This window comes from Ursus maritimus, unplaced genomic scaffold (assembly GCF_017311325.1).
Source record: "Ursus maritimus isolate PB19 unplaced genomic scaffold, ASM1731132v1 scaffold_26, whole genome shotgun sequence".
Classification (NCBI taxonomy): Eukaryota; Metazoa; Chordata; class Mammalia; order Carnivora; family Ursidae; genus Ursus; species Ursus maritimus.
In genome coordinates this window covers 13,864,015-13,885,135 of record NW_024425119.1, presented here as the reverse complement: position 1 = coordinate 13,885,135, position 21,121 = coordinate 13,864,015, and the positions used below count along the sequence as shown (strand labels likewise).

Sequence of the window (21,121 nt, the reverse complement as noted above, 5' to 3'; positions counted from 1 at the left end):
TTAAAATGTAATTGTCCATACTATATGCCTTTGGAGAAAAAGATGTAATGACATGGCAAAAATATAATAAATTTATTAGCAAACTACACAGTGATTCTGAGAAAATATATACCCATAATCTCAGCAGTTCAATCACAGATAATTTTAATGCATTTTTCAATTAATTTGTATTGAGTTTGTGATACACGTGCACACACACACACGAAAGTTATTTCCAGAACAGTAAAGAAAATAAATCAAGTATATTTTTCTGCCTCAACTTCTAAAGAGAAGGTATTAAATTTTATCAAATGTCTTTAGCATCTACTGAGATGATTATGTAACTTTTCCTCTTTAGCAATATGGTGAATTTCCAATGTTGAAACATCCTTTCCTTGCTTTCTGTAGATAGTAATGTTCTTGGTCAAAATATGACCATATTTCATTTCAAATCTTCAGAACGCATATAGAGTAAATCACTCATGCTAAAACACAGAGGTAGAACTATGTATTTCATTATGATAAAATACGAACATACACACAATTGCCTGTACATCAAAAAAATATGGATAAACATCCACCTATTGAAAGAGGTTTTATCCAGGCTAGAGAAGGAACAGGAGGCCCTTGTGATCTCTCTCTACCTTTCTGAATTATTTTAATTTTTTTGTAGGAAGAAAATATTAACATATTTTTTACTTTTTAAGATTATCTTAAAATTACTTCATTTATAATGAATCAACATCTGTTCTGGACTGTGAAGCTCCTGAAAATGCTACTTAATAAAATTCCAGGTTACTGCCCTTGCATGGTTAAGAGTATTAAAATACACTGATGACATTACAAAACTTTATCAGTGATTTACCACCAAAGTTTTTTATATATAATATCAGAATATATTCCTTTGGCTTTAGAAGAGTTTTATTCACATAACTGTACTAATAGTCCTTAATCTAGGTTTTTAATTAACATTCCCTGCTCTTTTATAGACTTTTTTCTTGATTTTTAATATAACAGTTTACCATTTCACTTATAATATCTACTTCAGATAACTATAAATCAATCTATAAATCAATAAAACTGGTGAGGGTGAGAAACCAGAAATTGTACCACAAAATCTTTCTATTATTTGGGAAACATCTCTAATTCTCAGATTGTTAAAACATACTGTCACTTTTAACCAACAGTGCATTTTTACTGGAGTCATACAAGGATTTTCACAGGAGTGTTGATTGGTAGTGTCCCTTTACTAAGGTGCTGCATTTTTGGTGTACTAAAATGAATTGCAAAACTTTTTAATCATTTTCACAACATCGTCTCTCATCTAGATCACTACCAGAGTTTCCTAACTGGTCTCCCTAACTCTACCTTTTATCTCCCCCAAACCCTTTTCCTCACTGTAGCCAGCATTCATGGCTGTCACACCCCTGCAAAAATCCTTTCATCCCACTGCCCACCATCTTTCCATTTATTATCACATACCTTTTCCAGATCTTCCACATCCTCTCACAGAAACCTCATATCTTAACATTAACCACTTTTCCAATTAATTACTTATTTAATGGCAAAGTTCTCTATTTGACTGCAAGCTTGGTGAGAATAGGGACTATATGTACATTTCTGAGTGTCTGCAAGATTTTAGATCAATTACAGGTATTCAATATTTCATGAATGAATGAAATTTTCCAAATTTTGATTTAAATTCATGTTAACATATACTGAAATACTGGTTTGAGGAATAAAATTTAGTGATTCATTACTTACAGATAACACCCAGTGCTCATCATAACAAGTGACCTTCCTTAATACACATCATTCATTTAACTCCCACCCACAGCCCTCCATCAATCTTAGTTTGTTCTCTAACCTTAAGAGTCTCTTATGGGTTGCTTCCCTTTCTCTCCCCCCCCCCATATGTCCATCTGTTTTGTTTCCTAAAATTCACATGAGTGAAATCATATGATATTTGTCTTTCTCTGACTTGTTTCACTTAGCATAATACACTCTAGCACCTTCCACATCATTCCAAATGGCAAGATTTCATTTATTTGATGTCTGAGTAACGTTCCACTGTGTATATATACCACTTCTTTATCCATTCATCACTTGATGGACATTTGGGCTTTTTCCATAATTTGGCTATTGTTTATAATGCTGCTATAAACATTGGGGTGCATGCACCCCTTTGAATCTGTATTTTTAATCATTTAGGTAAATATCTAGAGTGCAATTGCTGGATTGCAGAATGGTTCTATTTTTACCTTTCTGAGGAACCTCCATACTGTTGTCCAGAGTAGCTGTACCAGTTTGCATTCCCACCAACAGCACAAAAGGATTCCCCTTTCTTTGCATCTTCACCAATATCTGTTATTTCCTGAGTTGTTAATTTTAGCTATTCTGGACTGGTGTGAGGTGGTATCTCACTGTGGTTTTGATTTGTATTTCCCTAATGATGGGTAATGCTGAGCATTTTTTCATGTGCCTGTTAGCCATCTGGTATGTCTTCTTTGGAAAAATATCTATTCATGTCTTCTGCCCGTTTCTTAATTGGATTACTTGTTGAGTATTGAGTTTGATAAATTATTTATAGATTCTGGATAATAACACTTTATCAGATACATCATTTGTCAATGTCATATGTCAGTATCTTCTCCCATTCTGAGATATTTGCAAATGACACTACAGATAAAGGACTGTATCTACAGTTCTATATCTATACAGTTCTATAAAGAACTTCTCAAGCTCAACACCCAAAAAACAAGTAATCAAGTCAAAAAATGGGCAGAAGACATAAACAAACACTTCTCCACAGAAGACATACGAATGGCTAACAGACTCATGAAAAAATGTTCAACATCATTAGCCATGAGGGAAATTCAAATCAAAACCACATTGAGATACCACCATATACCAGTCAGAATGGCAAAAACTGACAAGGCAAGAAACAACAAATGTTGGCAATGTGGAGAAAGGGGAACCCTCTTACACTGTTGGTAGGAATGCAAGTTGGTACAGCTACTTTGGAAAACAGTGTGGAAGTTCCTCAAAAAGTTAAAAACAGAGCTACCCTATGATCCAGCAACTGCACTACTGGGTATTTACCCCAAAGATACAGTTGCAGTGAAAAGAAGGGCCATATGCATCCCAATGTTCATAGCAACAATGTCCACAATAGCCAAACTGTGGAAGGAGCCGAGATGCCCTTCAACAGACTAATGGCTAAAGAAGATGTGGTACATATACACAATGGAATATTACTCAGCCATCAGAAAGGATTACCCAACATTTGCATCAACATGGATGGAACTGGAAGAGATTATGCTAAGTGAAATAAGTCAAGCAGAGAAGGTTAATTACCATATGGTTTCACTTATTTGTGGAATGTAAGGAATAGGATGGAGGACATTAGAAGGAAGGGAAAAATGAAGGGGGAGGGAAATGAAGACGGGGAAATCAGAGGGGGAGACAAACCATGAGAGACTATGGACTCTGGGAAACAATTTGAGGGTTTTACAGGGGAGAGGGGTGGGGGGATGGGTTAGCCCGGTAATGGGTATTAAGGAGGGCACATATTGCATGGAGCACTGGGTGTTATATGCAAACAATGAATCATGGAACACTACATCAAAATTAATGATTTACTGTTTGGTGACTAACAACAACAACAACAACAACAACAACAACAATCTTCTCCCACTCAGCAGGCTGCCTTTTAGTTTTGTTGATTTGTTTCCTTTGCTGAGCAGAAGATTTTTATCTTGACGAAGTCCCAATAGTTCATTTCTGCTTTTGTTTCCCTCGCTGCCAGCAATGTGCCTAGTAAGAAACTGCTACAGCCCAGGTCAAAAAGGTTTCTGCCTGTGTTGTCCTCTAGGATTTTGATGGTTTCCTGTCTTACCCTGAGGTCTTTTACCCATTTTGAATTTATTTTTCTGTATGGTATAAGAAAGTGGTCCAGTTTCGTTCTTCTGCATGTGGCTGTCCAATTTTCTCAACACCATTTGTTGAAGAGACTGTCTTTCTTCCATGGATATTTTCTTTCTTGATTTGTCGAAGATTAGTTGACCATATAGTTATGGCTCCATTTCTGGATTCTCTATTCTGTTCCACTGATCTGTGTCTGTTTTTGTGCCAGTACCATACTGCCTTGAAGATTACAGCTTTGTAATACAGCTTGACATCCAGAATCATAATGCCTACAGCTTTGGTTTTCTTTTTCAGGATTGCTTTGGCTATTCAGCATCTTTTGTGGTTCCACACAAATTTTAGCACTGTTTGTTCTAGCTCTGTGAAAATGCTGGTGGTATTTTGATAGGAATTGCATTAAATGTGTAGATTGCTTTGGGTAGTACAGACATTTTCACAATATTTGTTCTTCCTATCCATGAGCATGGAATGTTTTTCCATTTCTTTGTATCCTCTTCGATTTCTGTGTTCTGAAGTTTTCAGATACAGATCTTTTACCTCTTTGGTTAGGTTTCTTCCTAGGTATCATATGGTTTTGGGTGCAGTTGTACATGGGATTGATTCCTTGATTTATTTTCTGCTGTTTCATTATTGGTGTATAGAAATCCAACAGACTTCTGTGCATTGTATCTTGCAACTTTGCTGAACTCATGTATTAGTTCTAGCAATTTTTTGGTGGAGTCTTTCCAGTTTTTTACATAGTGTATCATGTCATCTGCAAATAGTGAAAAGTTTGACTTGTTCTTTACCGATTTGGATGCCTTTTATTTCTTTTTGTTGTCTGACTGCTAAGGCTAAGACTGCCAGCACTATGTTAAATAGTCATGGTGAGGGCGGACATCCATGTTGTGTTCCTGACCATAGAGGAAAAGCTCTCAGTTTTTCCCCATTGAGGATGCTAATAGCTGTGGGTCTTTCGTATATAGTCTTTACTATGTGGATATATTTTCCATCTATACCTACTTCGTTGAGGGTTTTTATCAAGAATGGATGCTCCATTTTGCCAAATACTTTTTCTGCATCTATTGAGGGGATCATATGGTTCTTATCCTTTATTAACGTGATGCATCACATTGATTGATTTGCGAATACTGAACCAACCCTGAAGCCCAGGAATGTCACTTTATCATGGTGAATAATCCTTTTAATGTACTGTTGATTTGATTTGTTAGTTATCTTGTTAAGAATTTTTGCATCCATGTTCATCTAGGGTATTGGCCTTTAATTCTCCTTTTTAGTGGGGTCTTTTTCTGGTTTCAGAATCAAAGCAGTGCTGGCCTTGTAGAATGAGTTTAGAAATTTTCCATCCATTTGGTATTTTTCAGAACAGTTTGAGAAGAATAGCTATTAACTCTACTTTAAATGTCTGGTAGAATTCCCCTGGGAAGCCATCTGGCCCTGGAATTTTGTTTGTTTGAGGATTTTTGATTACTGATTCAATTTCTTCACTGGGTATGGTCTGTTCAAATTTTCTATTTCTTCTTGTTTCAGTTTTGGTAGTTTGTATGTTTCTAGGAATTTGTTCATTTCTTCCAGATTACTCAGATTGTTGGAATATAATTTTTCCTAATATTCTCTTATAATTGTATTTCTGTGGTATTGGTTGTGATCTCTCCTCTTTAATTTGTGATTTTATTCAGGTCCTTTCTCTTTTTTTTGTGATTAAGTCTGACTAGGGGCATATCAATTTTACTAATTCTTTCAAAGAACCAGCTCTTAGTTCTGCTGATTTGTTCCACTGGTGTTGTTTATTTCTATTATCATTTATTTCTACTTTCATCTTTATTATTTCCTTTCTTCTGCTGGCTTTAGGCTTTATTTGCTGTTCTTTTTATAACTCCTTTAAACGTAAGGTTAGTTCGTGTATTTGAGCCTTTTCTTGCTTCTTGAAGCATGCCTGTGCCGCAATATACTTCCCTCTTAGGACTGCCTTTGCTGCATTCCGAAGGTTTTGGACTGCTGTATTTTCATCTGCATTTGCATCCATGTATTTTTTTTTTTATTTTTTAAATTTCCTGGTTAACCCATTCATTCTTTAGAATACTCTTTAACCTCCATGTATTTGTGGCCTTTCCAAAATTTTTCTTGTGGTTGGGTTCAAGTTTTGTACTGTTGTGATCTGAAAATATTCATGGTATGATTTCAATCTTTTTGTGCTCGTTGAGGGCTGATTTGTGACCCAGTACATGATCTATTCTGGAGAATGACCTAGTGCACTCAAAAAGAATGTGTATTCTGGGCACCTGAGTGGCTCAGTCTATTAAGCGTCTGCCTTCGGCCCAAGTAATGATCCCAGCATCCTGGGATCAAGTCCTGAGTTGGGCTCCCTGCTCAGCACAGAGTCTGCTTCTCCCTCTGCTCTCTCCCTTTGCCCCTCCCCATTCATGTACGCATGCTCTCTCACACAAAAATTAATAAAATCTTTAAAAAAATGTGTATTATGCTACGTTAGGATGAAATGTTCTGAATGTATCTGTTAAGTCCATCTGGTCCAGTGTGTCATTTAAAGCCACTGTTTCCTTGTTGATTTTCTGCTTACATAATCTATCTGTTGCTGTAAATGGGGTGTTAAAGTCCCCTATTACTGTATTATTATCAATGAGTTTCATTATATTTGTTAATTGATTTATATATTTGAGTGTTCCCAAGTTGGGGGCATAAATATTTACCACAGTTAGATCTTCTTGGTGGATAGACCCCTTAATTATGATATGGTGCTCTTCTTCATCACTTATTACAGTCTTTGGTTTAAAATCTTAGTTTGTCTGATATAAGTATGGCTACTCTGGCTTTCTTTTGACATCCATTAGCATGACAGATGGTTCTCCATCCCCTCATTTTCAATCTGGAGGTGACTTTAGGTCTAAAATGAGTCTCTTGTTGGCAGCATATAGATGAGCCTTGTAGCAGACAGATGTGTCTTGTTTTTTATCCATTCTGATACCCTATGTCCTTTGATTGAAGCATTTAGTCCATTCACATTCAGAGTGACTACGAATAGATATGAATTCAATGCCACTGTTGTTACCTGTAAAGTGGTAGTTTCTGGGCCTTTCTAGTCCTTGTTGCTTTTGGTCTTTTTTTTCCCCACTTAGAGTTCCTTTAATATTTCTCACAGTGCTGGTTTAGTGGTCACTAACTCATTTAGTTTTTGTTTGCCTGGGAAACTCTTTATTGCTCCTTCTATTCTGAATAACAGCCTTGCTGGATAAAGTGGTCTTGGCTACATATTTTTCCCATTCAGCCTGCCGAATATATCATGCCATTCACTTCTGGCCTGCCAAGTTTCTGTGGACAGATCTGTTACAAATCTGATCTGTCTTCCCTTGTAGGTTAAGGATTTTTTTCCCTTGCTGCTTTCAGGATTCTTTCCTTCTCTGTGTATTTTGTGAATTTGACTTTAATATGCCTTGGCAATAGTCAGCTTTTGTTGGATTTAATCGGAATTCTCTGTGCTTCTTGGATTTTGATGTCTGTTTCCTTCCCCAGATTAGAGAAGCTTTCAGCTATAATTTGTTCAGATAAAGCTGCTGCCCCCTTTCCTCTCTCTTCTTCTTCTGGAACTCCTATGACACAAATGCTACTATACTTTAAGGAGTCGATGAGTTCCCTAAGTCTATATTTGTGATCCAATATCTTTCTTTCCCTCTTCTTTTCATGTCACTGTTTTTTTGTGATTGTTGGGAAAGCCTGTTATATTCCTGATCCTGAGAGGAATGGTTATATTAAGAAGAGGTTAAAAAAAAAATTAAAAAGCAGCTAGATCCTATTTCCCCTAGAGCTGAAGCTTTAAAGCACTCTAGGATCAGTAGACTTGGTGCTGGGTGGGGTTTGTGCTGGTCTTCTGGGGGAGAGGTCTGCTGCGCTGATTCTTCAGGCAGACTTGCCCTAGTGAAGATGCACCTGCAAGATGCATGGGGGCAGGGTTTGGTGTAAGCAGCTCTGGCCTCCCCTGGGTGGTGCTATTTCACTCTAGTAGTCAGTGCTGAAGTAGGGGAGGAATGGCATCAGCTCTCTCTCTTGTACCTGGAACCGGGGCAGGGGAGTGAATTCATCCCTGCCACTCTTCAGGAAGCCCTCACAGAAGAGCCAACAATCACCTTTCTTGTGTCCCCAGTTTCTGTCAGATTCTTGCCTTTACCCTGTCTATGTCCAAGCTGTCTGCCTGCCAGGGGGCACAGTACTCCTATGTTTTATCTCAAGCATGTGGCTGGGTTTCAAAACTCCAAGTTTTAGGGACGCTCACTGATTCTCTGGGGGAGGGTCTCACCACGCTTTTGTTGTTTGCTGTTTGGTCCCAGAAAAGCAGTCGCACAACCAGGCAGCAGTTCAGAGTTTATGGTAAAGTGCAGCAGAAAGCCCGCACCAAGGTTTGCTGCCCTCAGCCAGTGTCTTTCTTCCTGTGCTAGGAAACAAGGAAGCACACTGGCACCACCAGTTCTTCTGTCCCCGGACAGGCTGTGCCACCACTCCCAAATGCACTCCAAGAGGGGGAATTCTTTCTCCCTGTGGGACCCAGGGGATCCTCAGACCATGCTGCCCACTCCAGGGTCTCTGTCCTCCTTCCCCACAGGAGCATGACTAAGGCTGCCAGACTGAATGCGACGATGGAAAGGCCTTCTAAAACTTCATACTTTGCGATCCACTGCTTATAATAACTTGCAGTAGTCAGTCCCTCTCCTCTTCCCAGTTAATAGTTTTAGGGAAAAGTTTTTCTAGTGCAATCCCCTGTACACTGCTTTTATCTCTCTTTCTCTCCGTAATCAGGGCTCCCTCTCCTCCTGCAGTTCTTTTCTCCCCCAAATCAACTCTCTGCAGCTTCTATGTACCACAATACAGCTGTTTCTCAACCCTAGTTGTGCAGCTTGCTCTCTCAGTCCTCAAACTGATTTCTTGGGTGTTTAAAATGATTTGATGTTTACCTAGCTTGATACTACTAATGTACTTGAGAGATGAGGCAACCTTAGGGTCCCCCTACTCCTCCAGCATCTTAACTCTTCCCCATGAATGAATAATTAACTATAATTCAAGCCCTAAATCTCCTAGCAGTCTCTAGGAAAATTTTTACTTTACTATAAACAGAAAGTACTGACTTACTCTATGAGGACACATGAACTATAATAAAATACATACAAACACATGCATTCTAGTTAGATAGCCTACATTCTCATTAAGTCAAGAATACCTACATAAGTATAAGACTTAAGTTTTAATTATACAACTAATTGATTTATCACATTACAAATGTATTAAAGGTTGGCTTCAACCTTCATATTCAGCCAAAATTTGCCATATGGCTTCAGCTTAGGTTTTGGGAAGCCTAAACAGCTAAATGCTTATTTTAATATCATTTATGGCACTGCTAAAATTATGCATGATTAAAGAATATATTATTTCATCAGATCTCATTCTAATTGACATGATGAAAAATACACAAAAAAAGCTTATCATTCACTGGGTTTATGGTTAATATCCAATAATTAAAGGTAAGCACTCTAAATAAAACTTGAAATGAAGATCTCCTTAATTTATACAATAAAGTACATAAAAATGTGTTAAATAAATATGTTAAAATATAAAAGTTTAAGTATAAATGTGTATTATTGCAGAAGTAGAATGATGTACAGATTAAAAATGATTGTGAAAACTATTAGTTTTACGTACAAAAACAAGAACAGTCAAGTAATTAAATAAATACAAAACAGACTAACACTACGGCTAACAGAGTGCAGTAGCTAGCTAATTTGGGGGGAAAAATATACCCTTTGTGTCAACATTTGTTGACACATAAACATTATGATCAACACTTGTTGATCATAAAATTTTAAGAAAACAGAATAATTAAATTACAACTCTGATACCCGTAGAAGCGTTTAGGGTATAAGCATTCAGTAAACTAAGCAAAATCTTTTAAGTTATTTCTTTTCAAGCCATAGTCTATCAGGAAAAGTTCTATGTTTAAGAACATATCTTGTGACCATGAATTAAAAATAGTGTCAACTTAGGCTCAATATTTCATAAGGAGGAAAAACTCCAAAATCACATAAAATAATGTCTATGAAAAAATCACCTTCTACCTGACATATTAGGAAAAAAAGAAATTAGAGAAAAATGAAGTAACCCCCCAAAATCTTGCTCATTCACTGAAAAGTAAGCATCTTTCAGTGCTGCAAACATGAATGAGAGTGTCTAAGAATAATGTGGTAGCAGATAAGGCTAACAAATATTGTTATTGTACTATGAGAGCATTTACATTTTAAATACTATTATCAATAATTGTATTTTTATATAAAATTTCAGATTTCCTCTTGTATCCCAGATGTAAATTTGTATGAGGTTGATATTTAGCTCCTGTCCACCATTAATTTTGATCATCCACTCATTTACTCTCAACAAATGAGTAGGTAAAGAAATACTACAATCATTATTTTACATGAGAAAATATACTCAGAGGGCAAGTACACTACTAATGGCTACATGACAAATTCAAAAAAAAAACAAACGGCTTGTATATCTCACTTATGAAATTTTGTACTTTAGAATCTGTTTCTTATATTTCATGGTTACTTACTATATCAATAAGAGAGACATCAGCAGCAATTTCACTATTACATATGATACCTACCCATTTTTGCCTAGCTTTACAATAGTGGGAATAAATGTGAAGCCAGAAATGGAGAATAAGAAAGTTTGAGAAAGCATACAAAATGTATGCTTCTTAAGAACAAGGGAGACATAGTGTTTTACAGATTTTAAATACAGGTACAATCAATTTCGCCTTTTTGCAATACTGGAAAGTATACAGACATATACAAACATAATCATATATGTCATGGGGGAAATATATAAAAGAGAAAAGAAAAGCAAACATTTTATAGTAAATTAGAGAAGGATTTTCTATTTTTAAATTGTTCAAATTTGGAAGATGTGAGTGATGAATGCACAACGGATGTTAACAAATGGTAGGGAAGATATGTGATTTGTCATTTCCTCTTATAAGCATATATTATGGAAATGATATACTTTAAAATAAATATGGTCTATTCTGATATTTCTGCCAATTGTATTATGTAAGTAATTCATAATGCTTGCCTCAAACCCTAAATAAAAATTTCACCCAGACTGGAAAAAGTACTAAAAGCTAAATTAAAATTCTAACTTTTCATTCAAAATAAACTCTCTCTCAAATACCATCTTAACAACATCATTTCTTAGGTAACTAAAAACTTACTAAAAATAATCTCTAGGATATTCTATTTACTTTCTTCTTCAAATAAAGATAGCCACTTCCATAAACATACACAAATGTTCAATTATCTAAATAGGCCATTAACATGCCCACATTTCTATTATTAAGACTACGCAGTGACTTACCAATTCTTGGGGTAGTAGTGCTCTGTTCTGCAGGAGATGAAGTACTAAAAGCAGAAATTGGAATTTTCATCTGTATAGGACCTCGATTATTTGATGGACTATAGAGTCCTGATGGGCCTACTGTAGGTAAAGAAGTCCTTGTGGCTTGTACAATAGAATGTGCTGTTGGAACAGCCTGTACAGCAAGCGTTGTTCCTAATGGTGCAGCACTGGCAGGAGAGTTCCTTTGAATACTAGGACTGGCCACAGAAGGAACATTGTTTGGTTTAGTGGGGTTTGGCAAGGCTGGCAAGGATACTGGATTTTTGGTAAGACCACTCACTGTAGGTGGGCTTTGTACAGAAATGAACTCAACGTTGCCAGATGGTTGATTGGTCACTAAAGTCCCCGGATGGCTCTGTAGGAGTTGAGGCTGGGAGGATACCGCAACAGGTACATGCAAAATCACTGGTAAAGGTTGTAAAGAGATTGTAGGTTGGGGATTTCCACTAGGCACCTGAGTAGTAGCAACTACTGTAGCTGTGTTGGGTGCAGGAAGAACTGACGTTGCTGTCAGAGAACCAGAAGTCACTGGAGTCTGCAATTTAGGTTGACTACTGACAACTGTTGGAGGAGTGACAAGACTGGCTGAAGATACTATAAAAAGAAAAAAGAAGTCTCAGTTTAAACGGCTGTCTTCATTTATCAGCTAGCATAATACAACACAATAAAATTTAATGCACTGCAGTAGATACAGTAAAGTCTTTGATAATAAAGTTTCTTCCAGATTTAAGTTTTGGAAATTATTGGAATTGAATTTATAGAAGCATTTTCACATCTATATCGGGCACACAGCTTATGATTAATATGGAAGACTGCTATCTCAGTATCAAAACAGTGTCTGAAAATTATCATCACTTCAGAGTAACTGGAAATGACTGAATGACTGAGAAACACTGAAAACTTTGTAAAATTGTACAGATATTTTTGAAACTACACTAAAAACATAAATGCCTTAGGACTCTGACAACATATAAACTCAAACAGATACTCTAGTAAGAGTCATCACTATTAATGAATAAAATAAGCTTGGTCATGGTATTTTATCACTTGGACCATGTGTAAAAACCTCGACCTGTGGATCAAGATTTACTGAATTACCTGGCAGGAGCTAGTAAGGGGAGGCTGCCTCTACTGACATTCTAGTGACATTCTATAATTTGGAAAATAAAAGAGTCAAGATGGGAGATGAATTAAGAAATAAGGGAATTGTACCAAAGACCAGAAAAAATCAAAACGCTGGTCACTGGAGTTTTACAGTAATTTTGGTTTAACTATTTGTTTATTCTCATTTGAATGGGTTTCAAACTGATGACCAAGTGTCTTTCTCACTGATCTGTAGTCTTTCCAAACTCAAAGGCACACTAGAGCAGCAATCTTCAGTGTTATCCAGGGGGACACATGGGATTACAGAGACCCTCTCAGGGAGCTGGCAATGTCGAAACTGTTTTTTACAACAATAATAAGATATTACTTGACTTTTTCACCATGTAAATATTTGCACTGATAGAGCAAAAACAATGTGAGTAAAACTTGATGCCTCAGTACAAAACTCAAGGTAGTGAGTGGTACCAAACTACCACTGCATTCTTTACCACCACGTATTTACAGTAAAAAACAAAGCGAGCTTCACTGAGGAATGTTCATGATTAAGTAGTAAAACCTATTAATTTTATTAAATTTCAATCCCTGAATACAGGTCTTCTGAATATTCTGTGTGAAGAAATAGGAAATATACAGTAAGCATTACCACTGCATGCTGAAGAACCACGGCTGGCTCAGGGAAAAGTGCTTGTACTATTATTTTTTGAGTTATAAAGCTGAGCTAACAGGCTTTTTCACGGAAGATCATTTTTACTCGAAAGAACAATTTACAGACATACTGTGATTATTCACATTTGGGTATCTGACTACTCCTTTTTTGAAAATACACCTTGGCAGTCAGTTCAAAGAAAACAACTGCAATGGTACAATTTGAATTTATTGGCAATGATACAATTTGAGTTTGAAAATCAAAAATTAGAACTTTGGAAAAACTTAAATCTGCCCCTGAGAGTGTGACAACTTCCCAAGTCCTTCAAAGACTTTTCTGACAAAAATCGAAAGTGAAGTAAATAAATGTGATTTTTAAAAAGCTTATTAATGAGATGTGTCAACAATGGAAGTCTTACATTACTCAGTGAATATTTTCCAAATGATTGATGAATGATATTAGCAAAAGATCCATCCAAGTATAAGACAGACAAATGGATTTTTTTTTAAAGAATGGGGGTGGGGAGAGGCAGATGGAGAGGGAAGAGAGAATCCCAGACTCCACACTGGGTATGGAGCCCAACCAAAACCAAGAGTCAGACACTTAACCGACTATGCTGCCCCGGTGCCCCCAGACAAATGGATTTTAGTGAAAAAGTCAGAAAAGTTCACTGGCATGGTTTCACATTCCACTTTTCAACTACCTTTAATAAACTACTGCCTGACTGTGTCAAAGAAGAATATCCACAAATCCTCTAAAAGGGCTAGCCCTTTTCCAACTATGTTTTTATATGAGGCTGAATTTTCTTCACATATTTCAATCCAAACAAACTGCAACAGACTGAATGCAGAGACAGAGATAAGAATCTAGCGATCTTCAACCATCTTTATGTTTTTAGTGTAAGAGAGATTTGTAAAACTGTAAACAATAACTCTTCTCAATAATTGTTTAAAGTTTGAAAAAGTTAGTTTTCATTAAAACGTGTTATTTGTGTTACATGATACAGGTTTGTTATTATTTTTAAATAAACATTTAAAATTTTTGTTTTAATTTCTTCTACAGTAAATATCGATTAATATAAGCCACAAAAATAAAAGCTTTTTGGGATTATTATTATTATTATTATACAGGGCTATGGAAACCAGAAACTTTGAGAATTTGCATGCAGATCTGTAATCCTGATTTTTTAATAAAATTTTGTACTTAGTTAATTTTAGATAAATATCTCATTTCCTTAGATCATTTCAATCTCAAAAAGATGTAAAAGAGACCCAAAGCCTTCAATTCCTAAGAAAATGTTATTTTGGTATTAAAAAATATTACCTGTATTCACAGGGGTTGGAAAGGTTGGTGGTGCACTCTCACTTACATTCCTTTTGGACTCCAGCATCTGTCTCACTGTGCCTGCATTTCTACAAAATATATATATATATACACAAATAGTCAATAAAAATGCCATTCAGGAGGACATCAATTTATGAATAGAGAAAGCAATGGCCGATAGGGGAAAGCATGGCAAGACTTGGGTATTGTAGCACTAAAGTGCAAATGAATGCAGAGGTAAAGACGGCACATAGACTTCAGCATGCTGGGGTCTATGGAATTAAGGAAGAGTCTTTCTCTTATATTCTAATGTCCTCAACACTTTAACAAAAAAACAAAAGTACATCCTTGTATCTGTAGACATTAGTTTTTATCACCCTTGATCAAAGCATTTCTCAATTACTTTGAAAGAATACTATTTAGTACAAGTGGTTAAAGAACCCTTCAATGACCAAAGAAAGCCTCAAAATAAATTAGCAAAACCAGTAACCACCATTATAACAAAACAAAAAAGAAAAAAATTTAAATCCAGTATACCAAATACTTTTCTCTACAAAAATAAATAGGAATACATTCCAGAATTTTCCAGTAAAATAAGGAGAATCAGAACCTTGTTCTGTTATTTAAAAACTTGACAAAGACACTGTTTACAATTCTCACCTGTACGGCACATTGTTGTTGCTGTTGACGTCAACTACAGACTTTCCTGGTGACACTGGTGGGTTTGGTGGATTCTGGGGGAGAAAAATACCCAGGTGAACTAAAACCCAATACACAAGGAACCTTTAAAAATAAGACCTTAACTGGACCTATCGTGATCACTTCATAACATATATGAATGCTGAATTACTATGTTGTGTATCTGAAACCAATATTATAAAAAAATAAAACTTTATATGCTTTCTTGATATATTATGTTACTTCCAGAAAATATTAACTAGATGAGAAAAGAATTTGAATCTTGGCATTGCCACTTAAACAAATTACTTAATCCATTAAAACAACTGTTTATTGTGTTAAAGAGTAACATAATGATTCCTATACCTCAGTTTTTTAAGATGAGTAAATAAGAACATAAAAATGGTTTACATGCTATAAGGGTTCAATAAATACTGATAATATGAATCTAAAGAATAACTAGACATATTCATCCAATATCAAGTGAATGCCTACTACATACCACACATAGCAGGCACCAAATTACCAACAGAAACCCAACAAAGTACATATCTATTCCTTCCCAGATATTGGTTGATTATCAATAAAGTGGTGCCTAAGGTCACAAATCAAAATTATTTTTACAATTATTGTTTAAAAAATAACGACTTGCCACTATGTGACTTACAACTTCATAAAAAGATATCTCAATTCTAAACTTAAGTATCAACTAATTTTAGCCTTTTCCCCAAAAAAACAGGGAGTACAGAAATGGAATTACCACTATTTGGGCCTCCATCAATAATTACACTATTACCATTTATTTCTTAAATTAAGAAATATAAATAATTCTGCTCAAGATTTAATTAATGCAAAAATAATAATAAATATTAAAACAAAGGTGGTAGGTGCTTAAGATCACATCAAGTAGATGTCACTAATCACTCCTTTCAATCAATTAATCTTAATGCTTCTTATAGGATAAAAGAATAATTTTAACCAACAAGTATAACAGCATTATACTAGTTACACGTGTTGAGAAGGTAAGAGACAAAATTACAAGGAATTGCTCTAACGGTGCTTAAAATCTGCCTGTGGACAGAAACATATGAAACAAATAGAAAAGCAAATTAAAGTAACAGTGCAGTGCCAATGGAAAAAGTTTTTTAAAAAGTTTTTGAGGAAAATGCATCTTCATATAGGTTAGTACATTCAAAATAGCGGAGATGAAGATAAAGAACATTTCAGGGAGAAAAACAGAAAAAGAAGGAGTAAAAGCATAATAAATAAACAAATAGAACTGGCTTAGAACATGGTATGATCACTGGATAGAAGACCTTAAGTACTACAGTGTGGTGACACCAACAGATGGCAGAATAGGAAGACCAACACCCCCATCCCTCATGGGATGGATCAAATTTCCTTTGCCAGAATTCCAGATGCCAGTCAAGAGGTTACAGGACCCCAAGCAATAGCAAGGCAAAGAAGAGGTGCTTTGTAGTGGGTAGGAAAGTCTGTTGCACTTATCTACCATATCCCAAACCCCTCCTCATACAGTACAGCACAATCAAAATTCCTCACTTGTGGCTTCTCCCTCAAAAAGGAAAGAGAAGAGTGGAACTTTCATGCAACATTCTGGCTTTTCAGGGGACTGTTCAAGCACTGCTTTCTGTTTCACTTGACTTGGAGGAAGCAGCACATGCTGGATGTTCAGGGGTCACATGAGAACAAAGGTGAGCCTATTAGCTTGGTACAGCAGCAGAAAAATCATACTAACAGAAACAGACAGCCGGGGGACCTCCAAAAGCATGGCTTATAAAACCAAAACTGTAATATGGAAGGCAGGTATCAGTGGGGAGTTTCTGAGTAAAAGAGACAAACCTCTTCAGATAAGAGATTATACACACAACCTCAGAGAAAATGCATCTCTAGAAAAGGTTTGAGAGGTTCCCAGGGTGTTTCCTGAACTGAATAGTAAAGGTCTTCCTCTGTACAAAGATACTGTGAAAAGACAGGGAAAGGTGGTTGCTTTTTCAAATGCCCAAATTTCAACGTAAGAGAACTAAACATACAAGGAAACATGGAGATACAGCCCCAACAAAGAAATAAATCTCCAGAAATTGACCCTAAAGAAATGGGGATCTGTGAATTATCTGTTAAAAAATTCAAAATAACCAATATCAAGATGTTCAATGAGGTAAAAGAGAACACAGGAAGAAAACTAAATGAAATTAGAAAAACTGTGCATGGGGCGCCTGGGTGGCACAGCGGTTAAGCGTCTGCCTTCGGCTCAGGGCGTGATCCCAGCGTTCTGGGTTCGAGCCCCACATCAGGCTCCTCTGCTATGAGCCTGCTTCTTCCTCTCCCACTCCCCCTGCTTGTGTTTCCTCTCTCGCTGGCTGTCTCTATCTCTGTTAAATAAATAAATAAAATCTTTAAAAAAAAAAAAAAGAAAAAGAAAAACTGTGCATGAAGAAATAAAAATATTAACAAAGAAATAGAAACTCTAAAATCTATAGAAACAAGGGAAATTCTAGATCTGAACAATAATAACTGAATTGAAAAATATGCTACATGGGATCAACACCAGACTGTATCAAGCAGAATAAAGACTTAATGGACTTGATGACAAGTCATTTGAAATTATCAAGTTATAGGAGCAAGAGAAAAAAGAAGAAAAAAGTGAACACAGCCCAAGGGATTTGTGAGGCACCACTGAAAAGACCAATACATGAATATGGGAATCTAAGAATAGACGAGAGAGAAAATGAGCAGAACACCTTTGCAAATAATGGACACAAACTCCCCAAATTTGAGGGTTCTCAAATTCAAAAAGCTCAGAAACCTCCAACTAGAATAACTCACAGATCTATACTGAAAAACGCAGTCAAGATGTCAAAAGTCACATATAAAAAATTTTGAAAGTAACAAGAGAAAAGCAACCCATTACATTCAAGGTAACTCCCATAAGATTATCAGTAGTTTTCTCAGCAGATACCTAGAAGGCCACAAGGGAGTGGGATGATATATTCAAAACACAGAACGAGAGAACTACCAAGCAAAAACACTGTATCCAGCAAAACTTTTATTCAAAAATGAAGGCAAAATTAAGATTTTCCTAGATAACAAAAAAGCTGGGGACGCTTATTACCATTAGATCTGCAATACAGTACAAAAAAATGCTAAAAGGGGTCCCTCAAGTGAAAATGAAAGGACATGAGATGGCAACTTAACAGCATACAAAGAGATGAAAGTTTCTGATGAAGGTAAATACACAAATACAGAATCCTGCCTTACTATAAAGTTGGTGCATTAAATCACATTTAATTGTATACAACTGAAGCATAAAAATAACTAAATTTATGTTAAAGGATAGAGAATATAAAGATATAATAAAATTAACAACAAAGTTGTGGGAGCAAGGTAAAAAGAGTACAGTTCTTAAATGTGATTGAAGTTAAACTGTTACCAGTTTAAAACAGTTTACATAATTTCCATGGTAACCACAGATAAAATACCTACAGAAGATACACAAAAAGAAATGAGAAAGGAATTAATGATTGCCACTACAAAAAATAAATAAATACATACATACATACACAGGAAGTATGCAAGCGAGAAAAAAAAAAGACAAAACAGCTCCAAGACAAATAGCTAATAATTAACAAAATGCTAATGGTAAGTCCCTCCCTACAGAAACTACTTTAAATCCCAACAGATTAAATTCTCATGGAAGGACATACATTGACTTAATGAATAAAACAAGATCCTGCTATATGCTACTAACAATGAACACACTTTAAAGCTAAAGACACACACAGGCCGGAATTAAAAGGATAAGAAAAGACATTCCATTCAAAGGGTAACCAAAAGGGAGGAAGAGTGACCATACTTACATAAGACAAAAGAGAGCTAAAGTAAAAAACTGTCACAAGAGACAAAAAAGATGTTATATAATGACAAAAGCATCAAACTGACCAAATACAATATTTATACACAGATATGCACATAACATCAAGGCCTCCAAATGACATAAACATTGACAGAATTGAAAAAGAAACAGACAGCAACACAATAATAGGAGTCTTCAGTCCATCATTCTATATAATGGGTATATGATCCAGAGAAAAATTCAATAAGGAAATAGCAAAACTGAACCAATACCAAAGACCAAATAGACCAGACATTTGTAGACATTTTCACCCAACAGCAGAAAAATACAATTTTTCAAAGTGCACACAGAACATTCTCCAGGATTGATCATGTATTAGGTCACAAAATGAGCCTTACCAAATTTATAAAGATGAAACTCATACCAAGTATCTTTTCCAACCACAATGGAACAAAGGTAGAAATCAACAGCAGAAGGGAAAATGGAAAAGTCACATATATGTAGAAATTAAAACACACTTAAAAAATCTAATGGATAAAAGAAGAAATCACAAGAGATATCAGAAAATATCAAGACAAAAACAAAAACACAACATACCAAATTTATGGGAAAATTTATGCAGCAAATGTAGTATTAAGAGGAAAATCTGTAGTGATAAACACTTCCATTAAAAAAGAAGAAAGATCTCAAATCAACAACCTAACTTTACACTTCAAAGGACTAGAAAAAAGAAAAACAAACTAAACTCAGGAGAAGGAAGGAAATGATAAAGATTACAGCAGAAATAAAACAAAGAACACAATATCAACAGGGGAAAAAATCAACTAAGAGTTGGCATTTTAAAGGATCAACAAACTGGCAAAACTTTACCTGTGAAAAAAGAAAGAAGACATAAATAAATAAGATCATAAATGAAAGAGGAGACAATACAACTGATGCCACAGAATAAAAAAGGATCACAAGCAATCGTAAGCAATTATAAGGCAACAAATTGGATAACCTAGAAAAAATGGACAGCTTTCTGGAAATATACAACCAAGACTGAATCAAGAAGAAAATAAAAATCTGAACAAGTTCTACACAAGTAGTGAGACTGAATCAGTAATCAAAAACATTCTAATAACAAAAAATACCAAGGATCAGATGGCTTCAATGCAGAATTCTACCATACACTTAAAGAAGAATTAACAGCAGTCTTTCAACTCTTCCAAAGAACTGATGAGGAGGGAAAACTTCCAAACCCATTTTATGAGGCCAGTATATCCTCATACCAAAACTAGACACCACAATAAAAGAAAACTACAGCCTAATATCCCTGATGAACACAGATGCAAAAATCCTCAAAAAAATAATTAGCAAACCAAATTCACCAGCACACCGAAAAGATTATACATGACCAGGTGAGATTTATCCCTGGAATGCAAAGAGAGCTTGACACGAAAATCAATCAATGTATAAATCAATCAATTAAACACATTAACAAAATGAAGGGGGGAAAACTACATGATCTTCTCAATTGTTGTAGAACAAGTATTTCATAAAATTCAACACCCTTTCATGATAGGAAACACTCAACAAATTAGGAATAGAAGGGAATTACCTCAACATAAAAAAAAAAAACTGTAGGTCAAAAGCCCAGAGCTAACATCACACTCAATGGTGAATCAATTAAAGCTTTCCCACTAAGATCAAGAACAAGGCAAGGATGCCCACACTCACCAACTTCTGTTCAACATGGTACTGGAAAGATCTGATCACAGCAATTAAACAAGAAAAAGAAATAAAAGGCAGCCATACCAGAAAGGAAAAAGTAAAATTTTCTCTGTTTGCAGATAACATGATCTTATAGTCAGAAAGCTGTGAAAAGTCCACAAAAAAATTTTCAAACGAATGAATTCAGCAATGGTGCAGAATTAAAAAATCATCATCATCATCATCATCATCAAGCAAATTCAATCATACTTCTATATACTAACAAAAAACAATCTGAGAAAGAAATTAAGAAAATAATCCCATTACAATATCACTAAAGAGAATAAAATATTTAGAAGTAAACTTAACCAAGAAGGCAAAACACCTTTAAATTGAAAACTACAAACACTGTGGAACAAAATAAAAGACACAAATAAATGGAGATA

The 21,121-nt window shown here is 35.5% G+C and overlaps 1 protein-coding gene across 6 annotated transcripts in view; it reads right to left on the bottom strand.

The window, feature by feature from the left end:
• Window positions 1-21,121, bottom strand: part of LOC103677770 (activating transcription factor 7 interacting protein) — a 113,779-nt gene that overhangs the window by 15,107 nt on the left and 77,551 nt on the right. For all 6 annotated transcript variants that reach the window (XM_040642180.1, XM_008707018.2, XM_040642182.1 and 3 more), the window contains 3 exons: window positions 15,095-15,168; window positions 14,435-14,523; window positions 11,320-11,955 (listed from right to left, as the gene is read on the bottom strand). In XM_040642180.1, coding sequence (XP_040498114.1) covers window positions 11,320-11,955; window positions 14,435-14,523; window positions 15,095-15,168 — 799 coding nt within the window. The remainder of the gene's footprint in view (window positions 1-11,319; window positions 11,956-14,434; window positions 14,524-15,094; window positions 15,169-21,121) is intronic.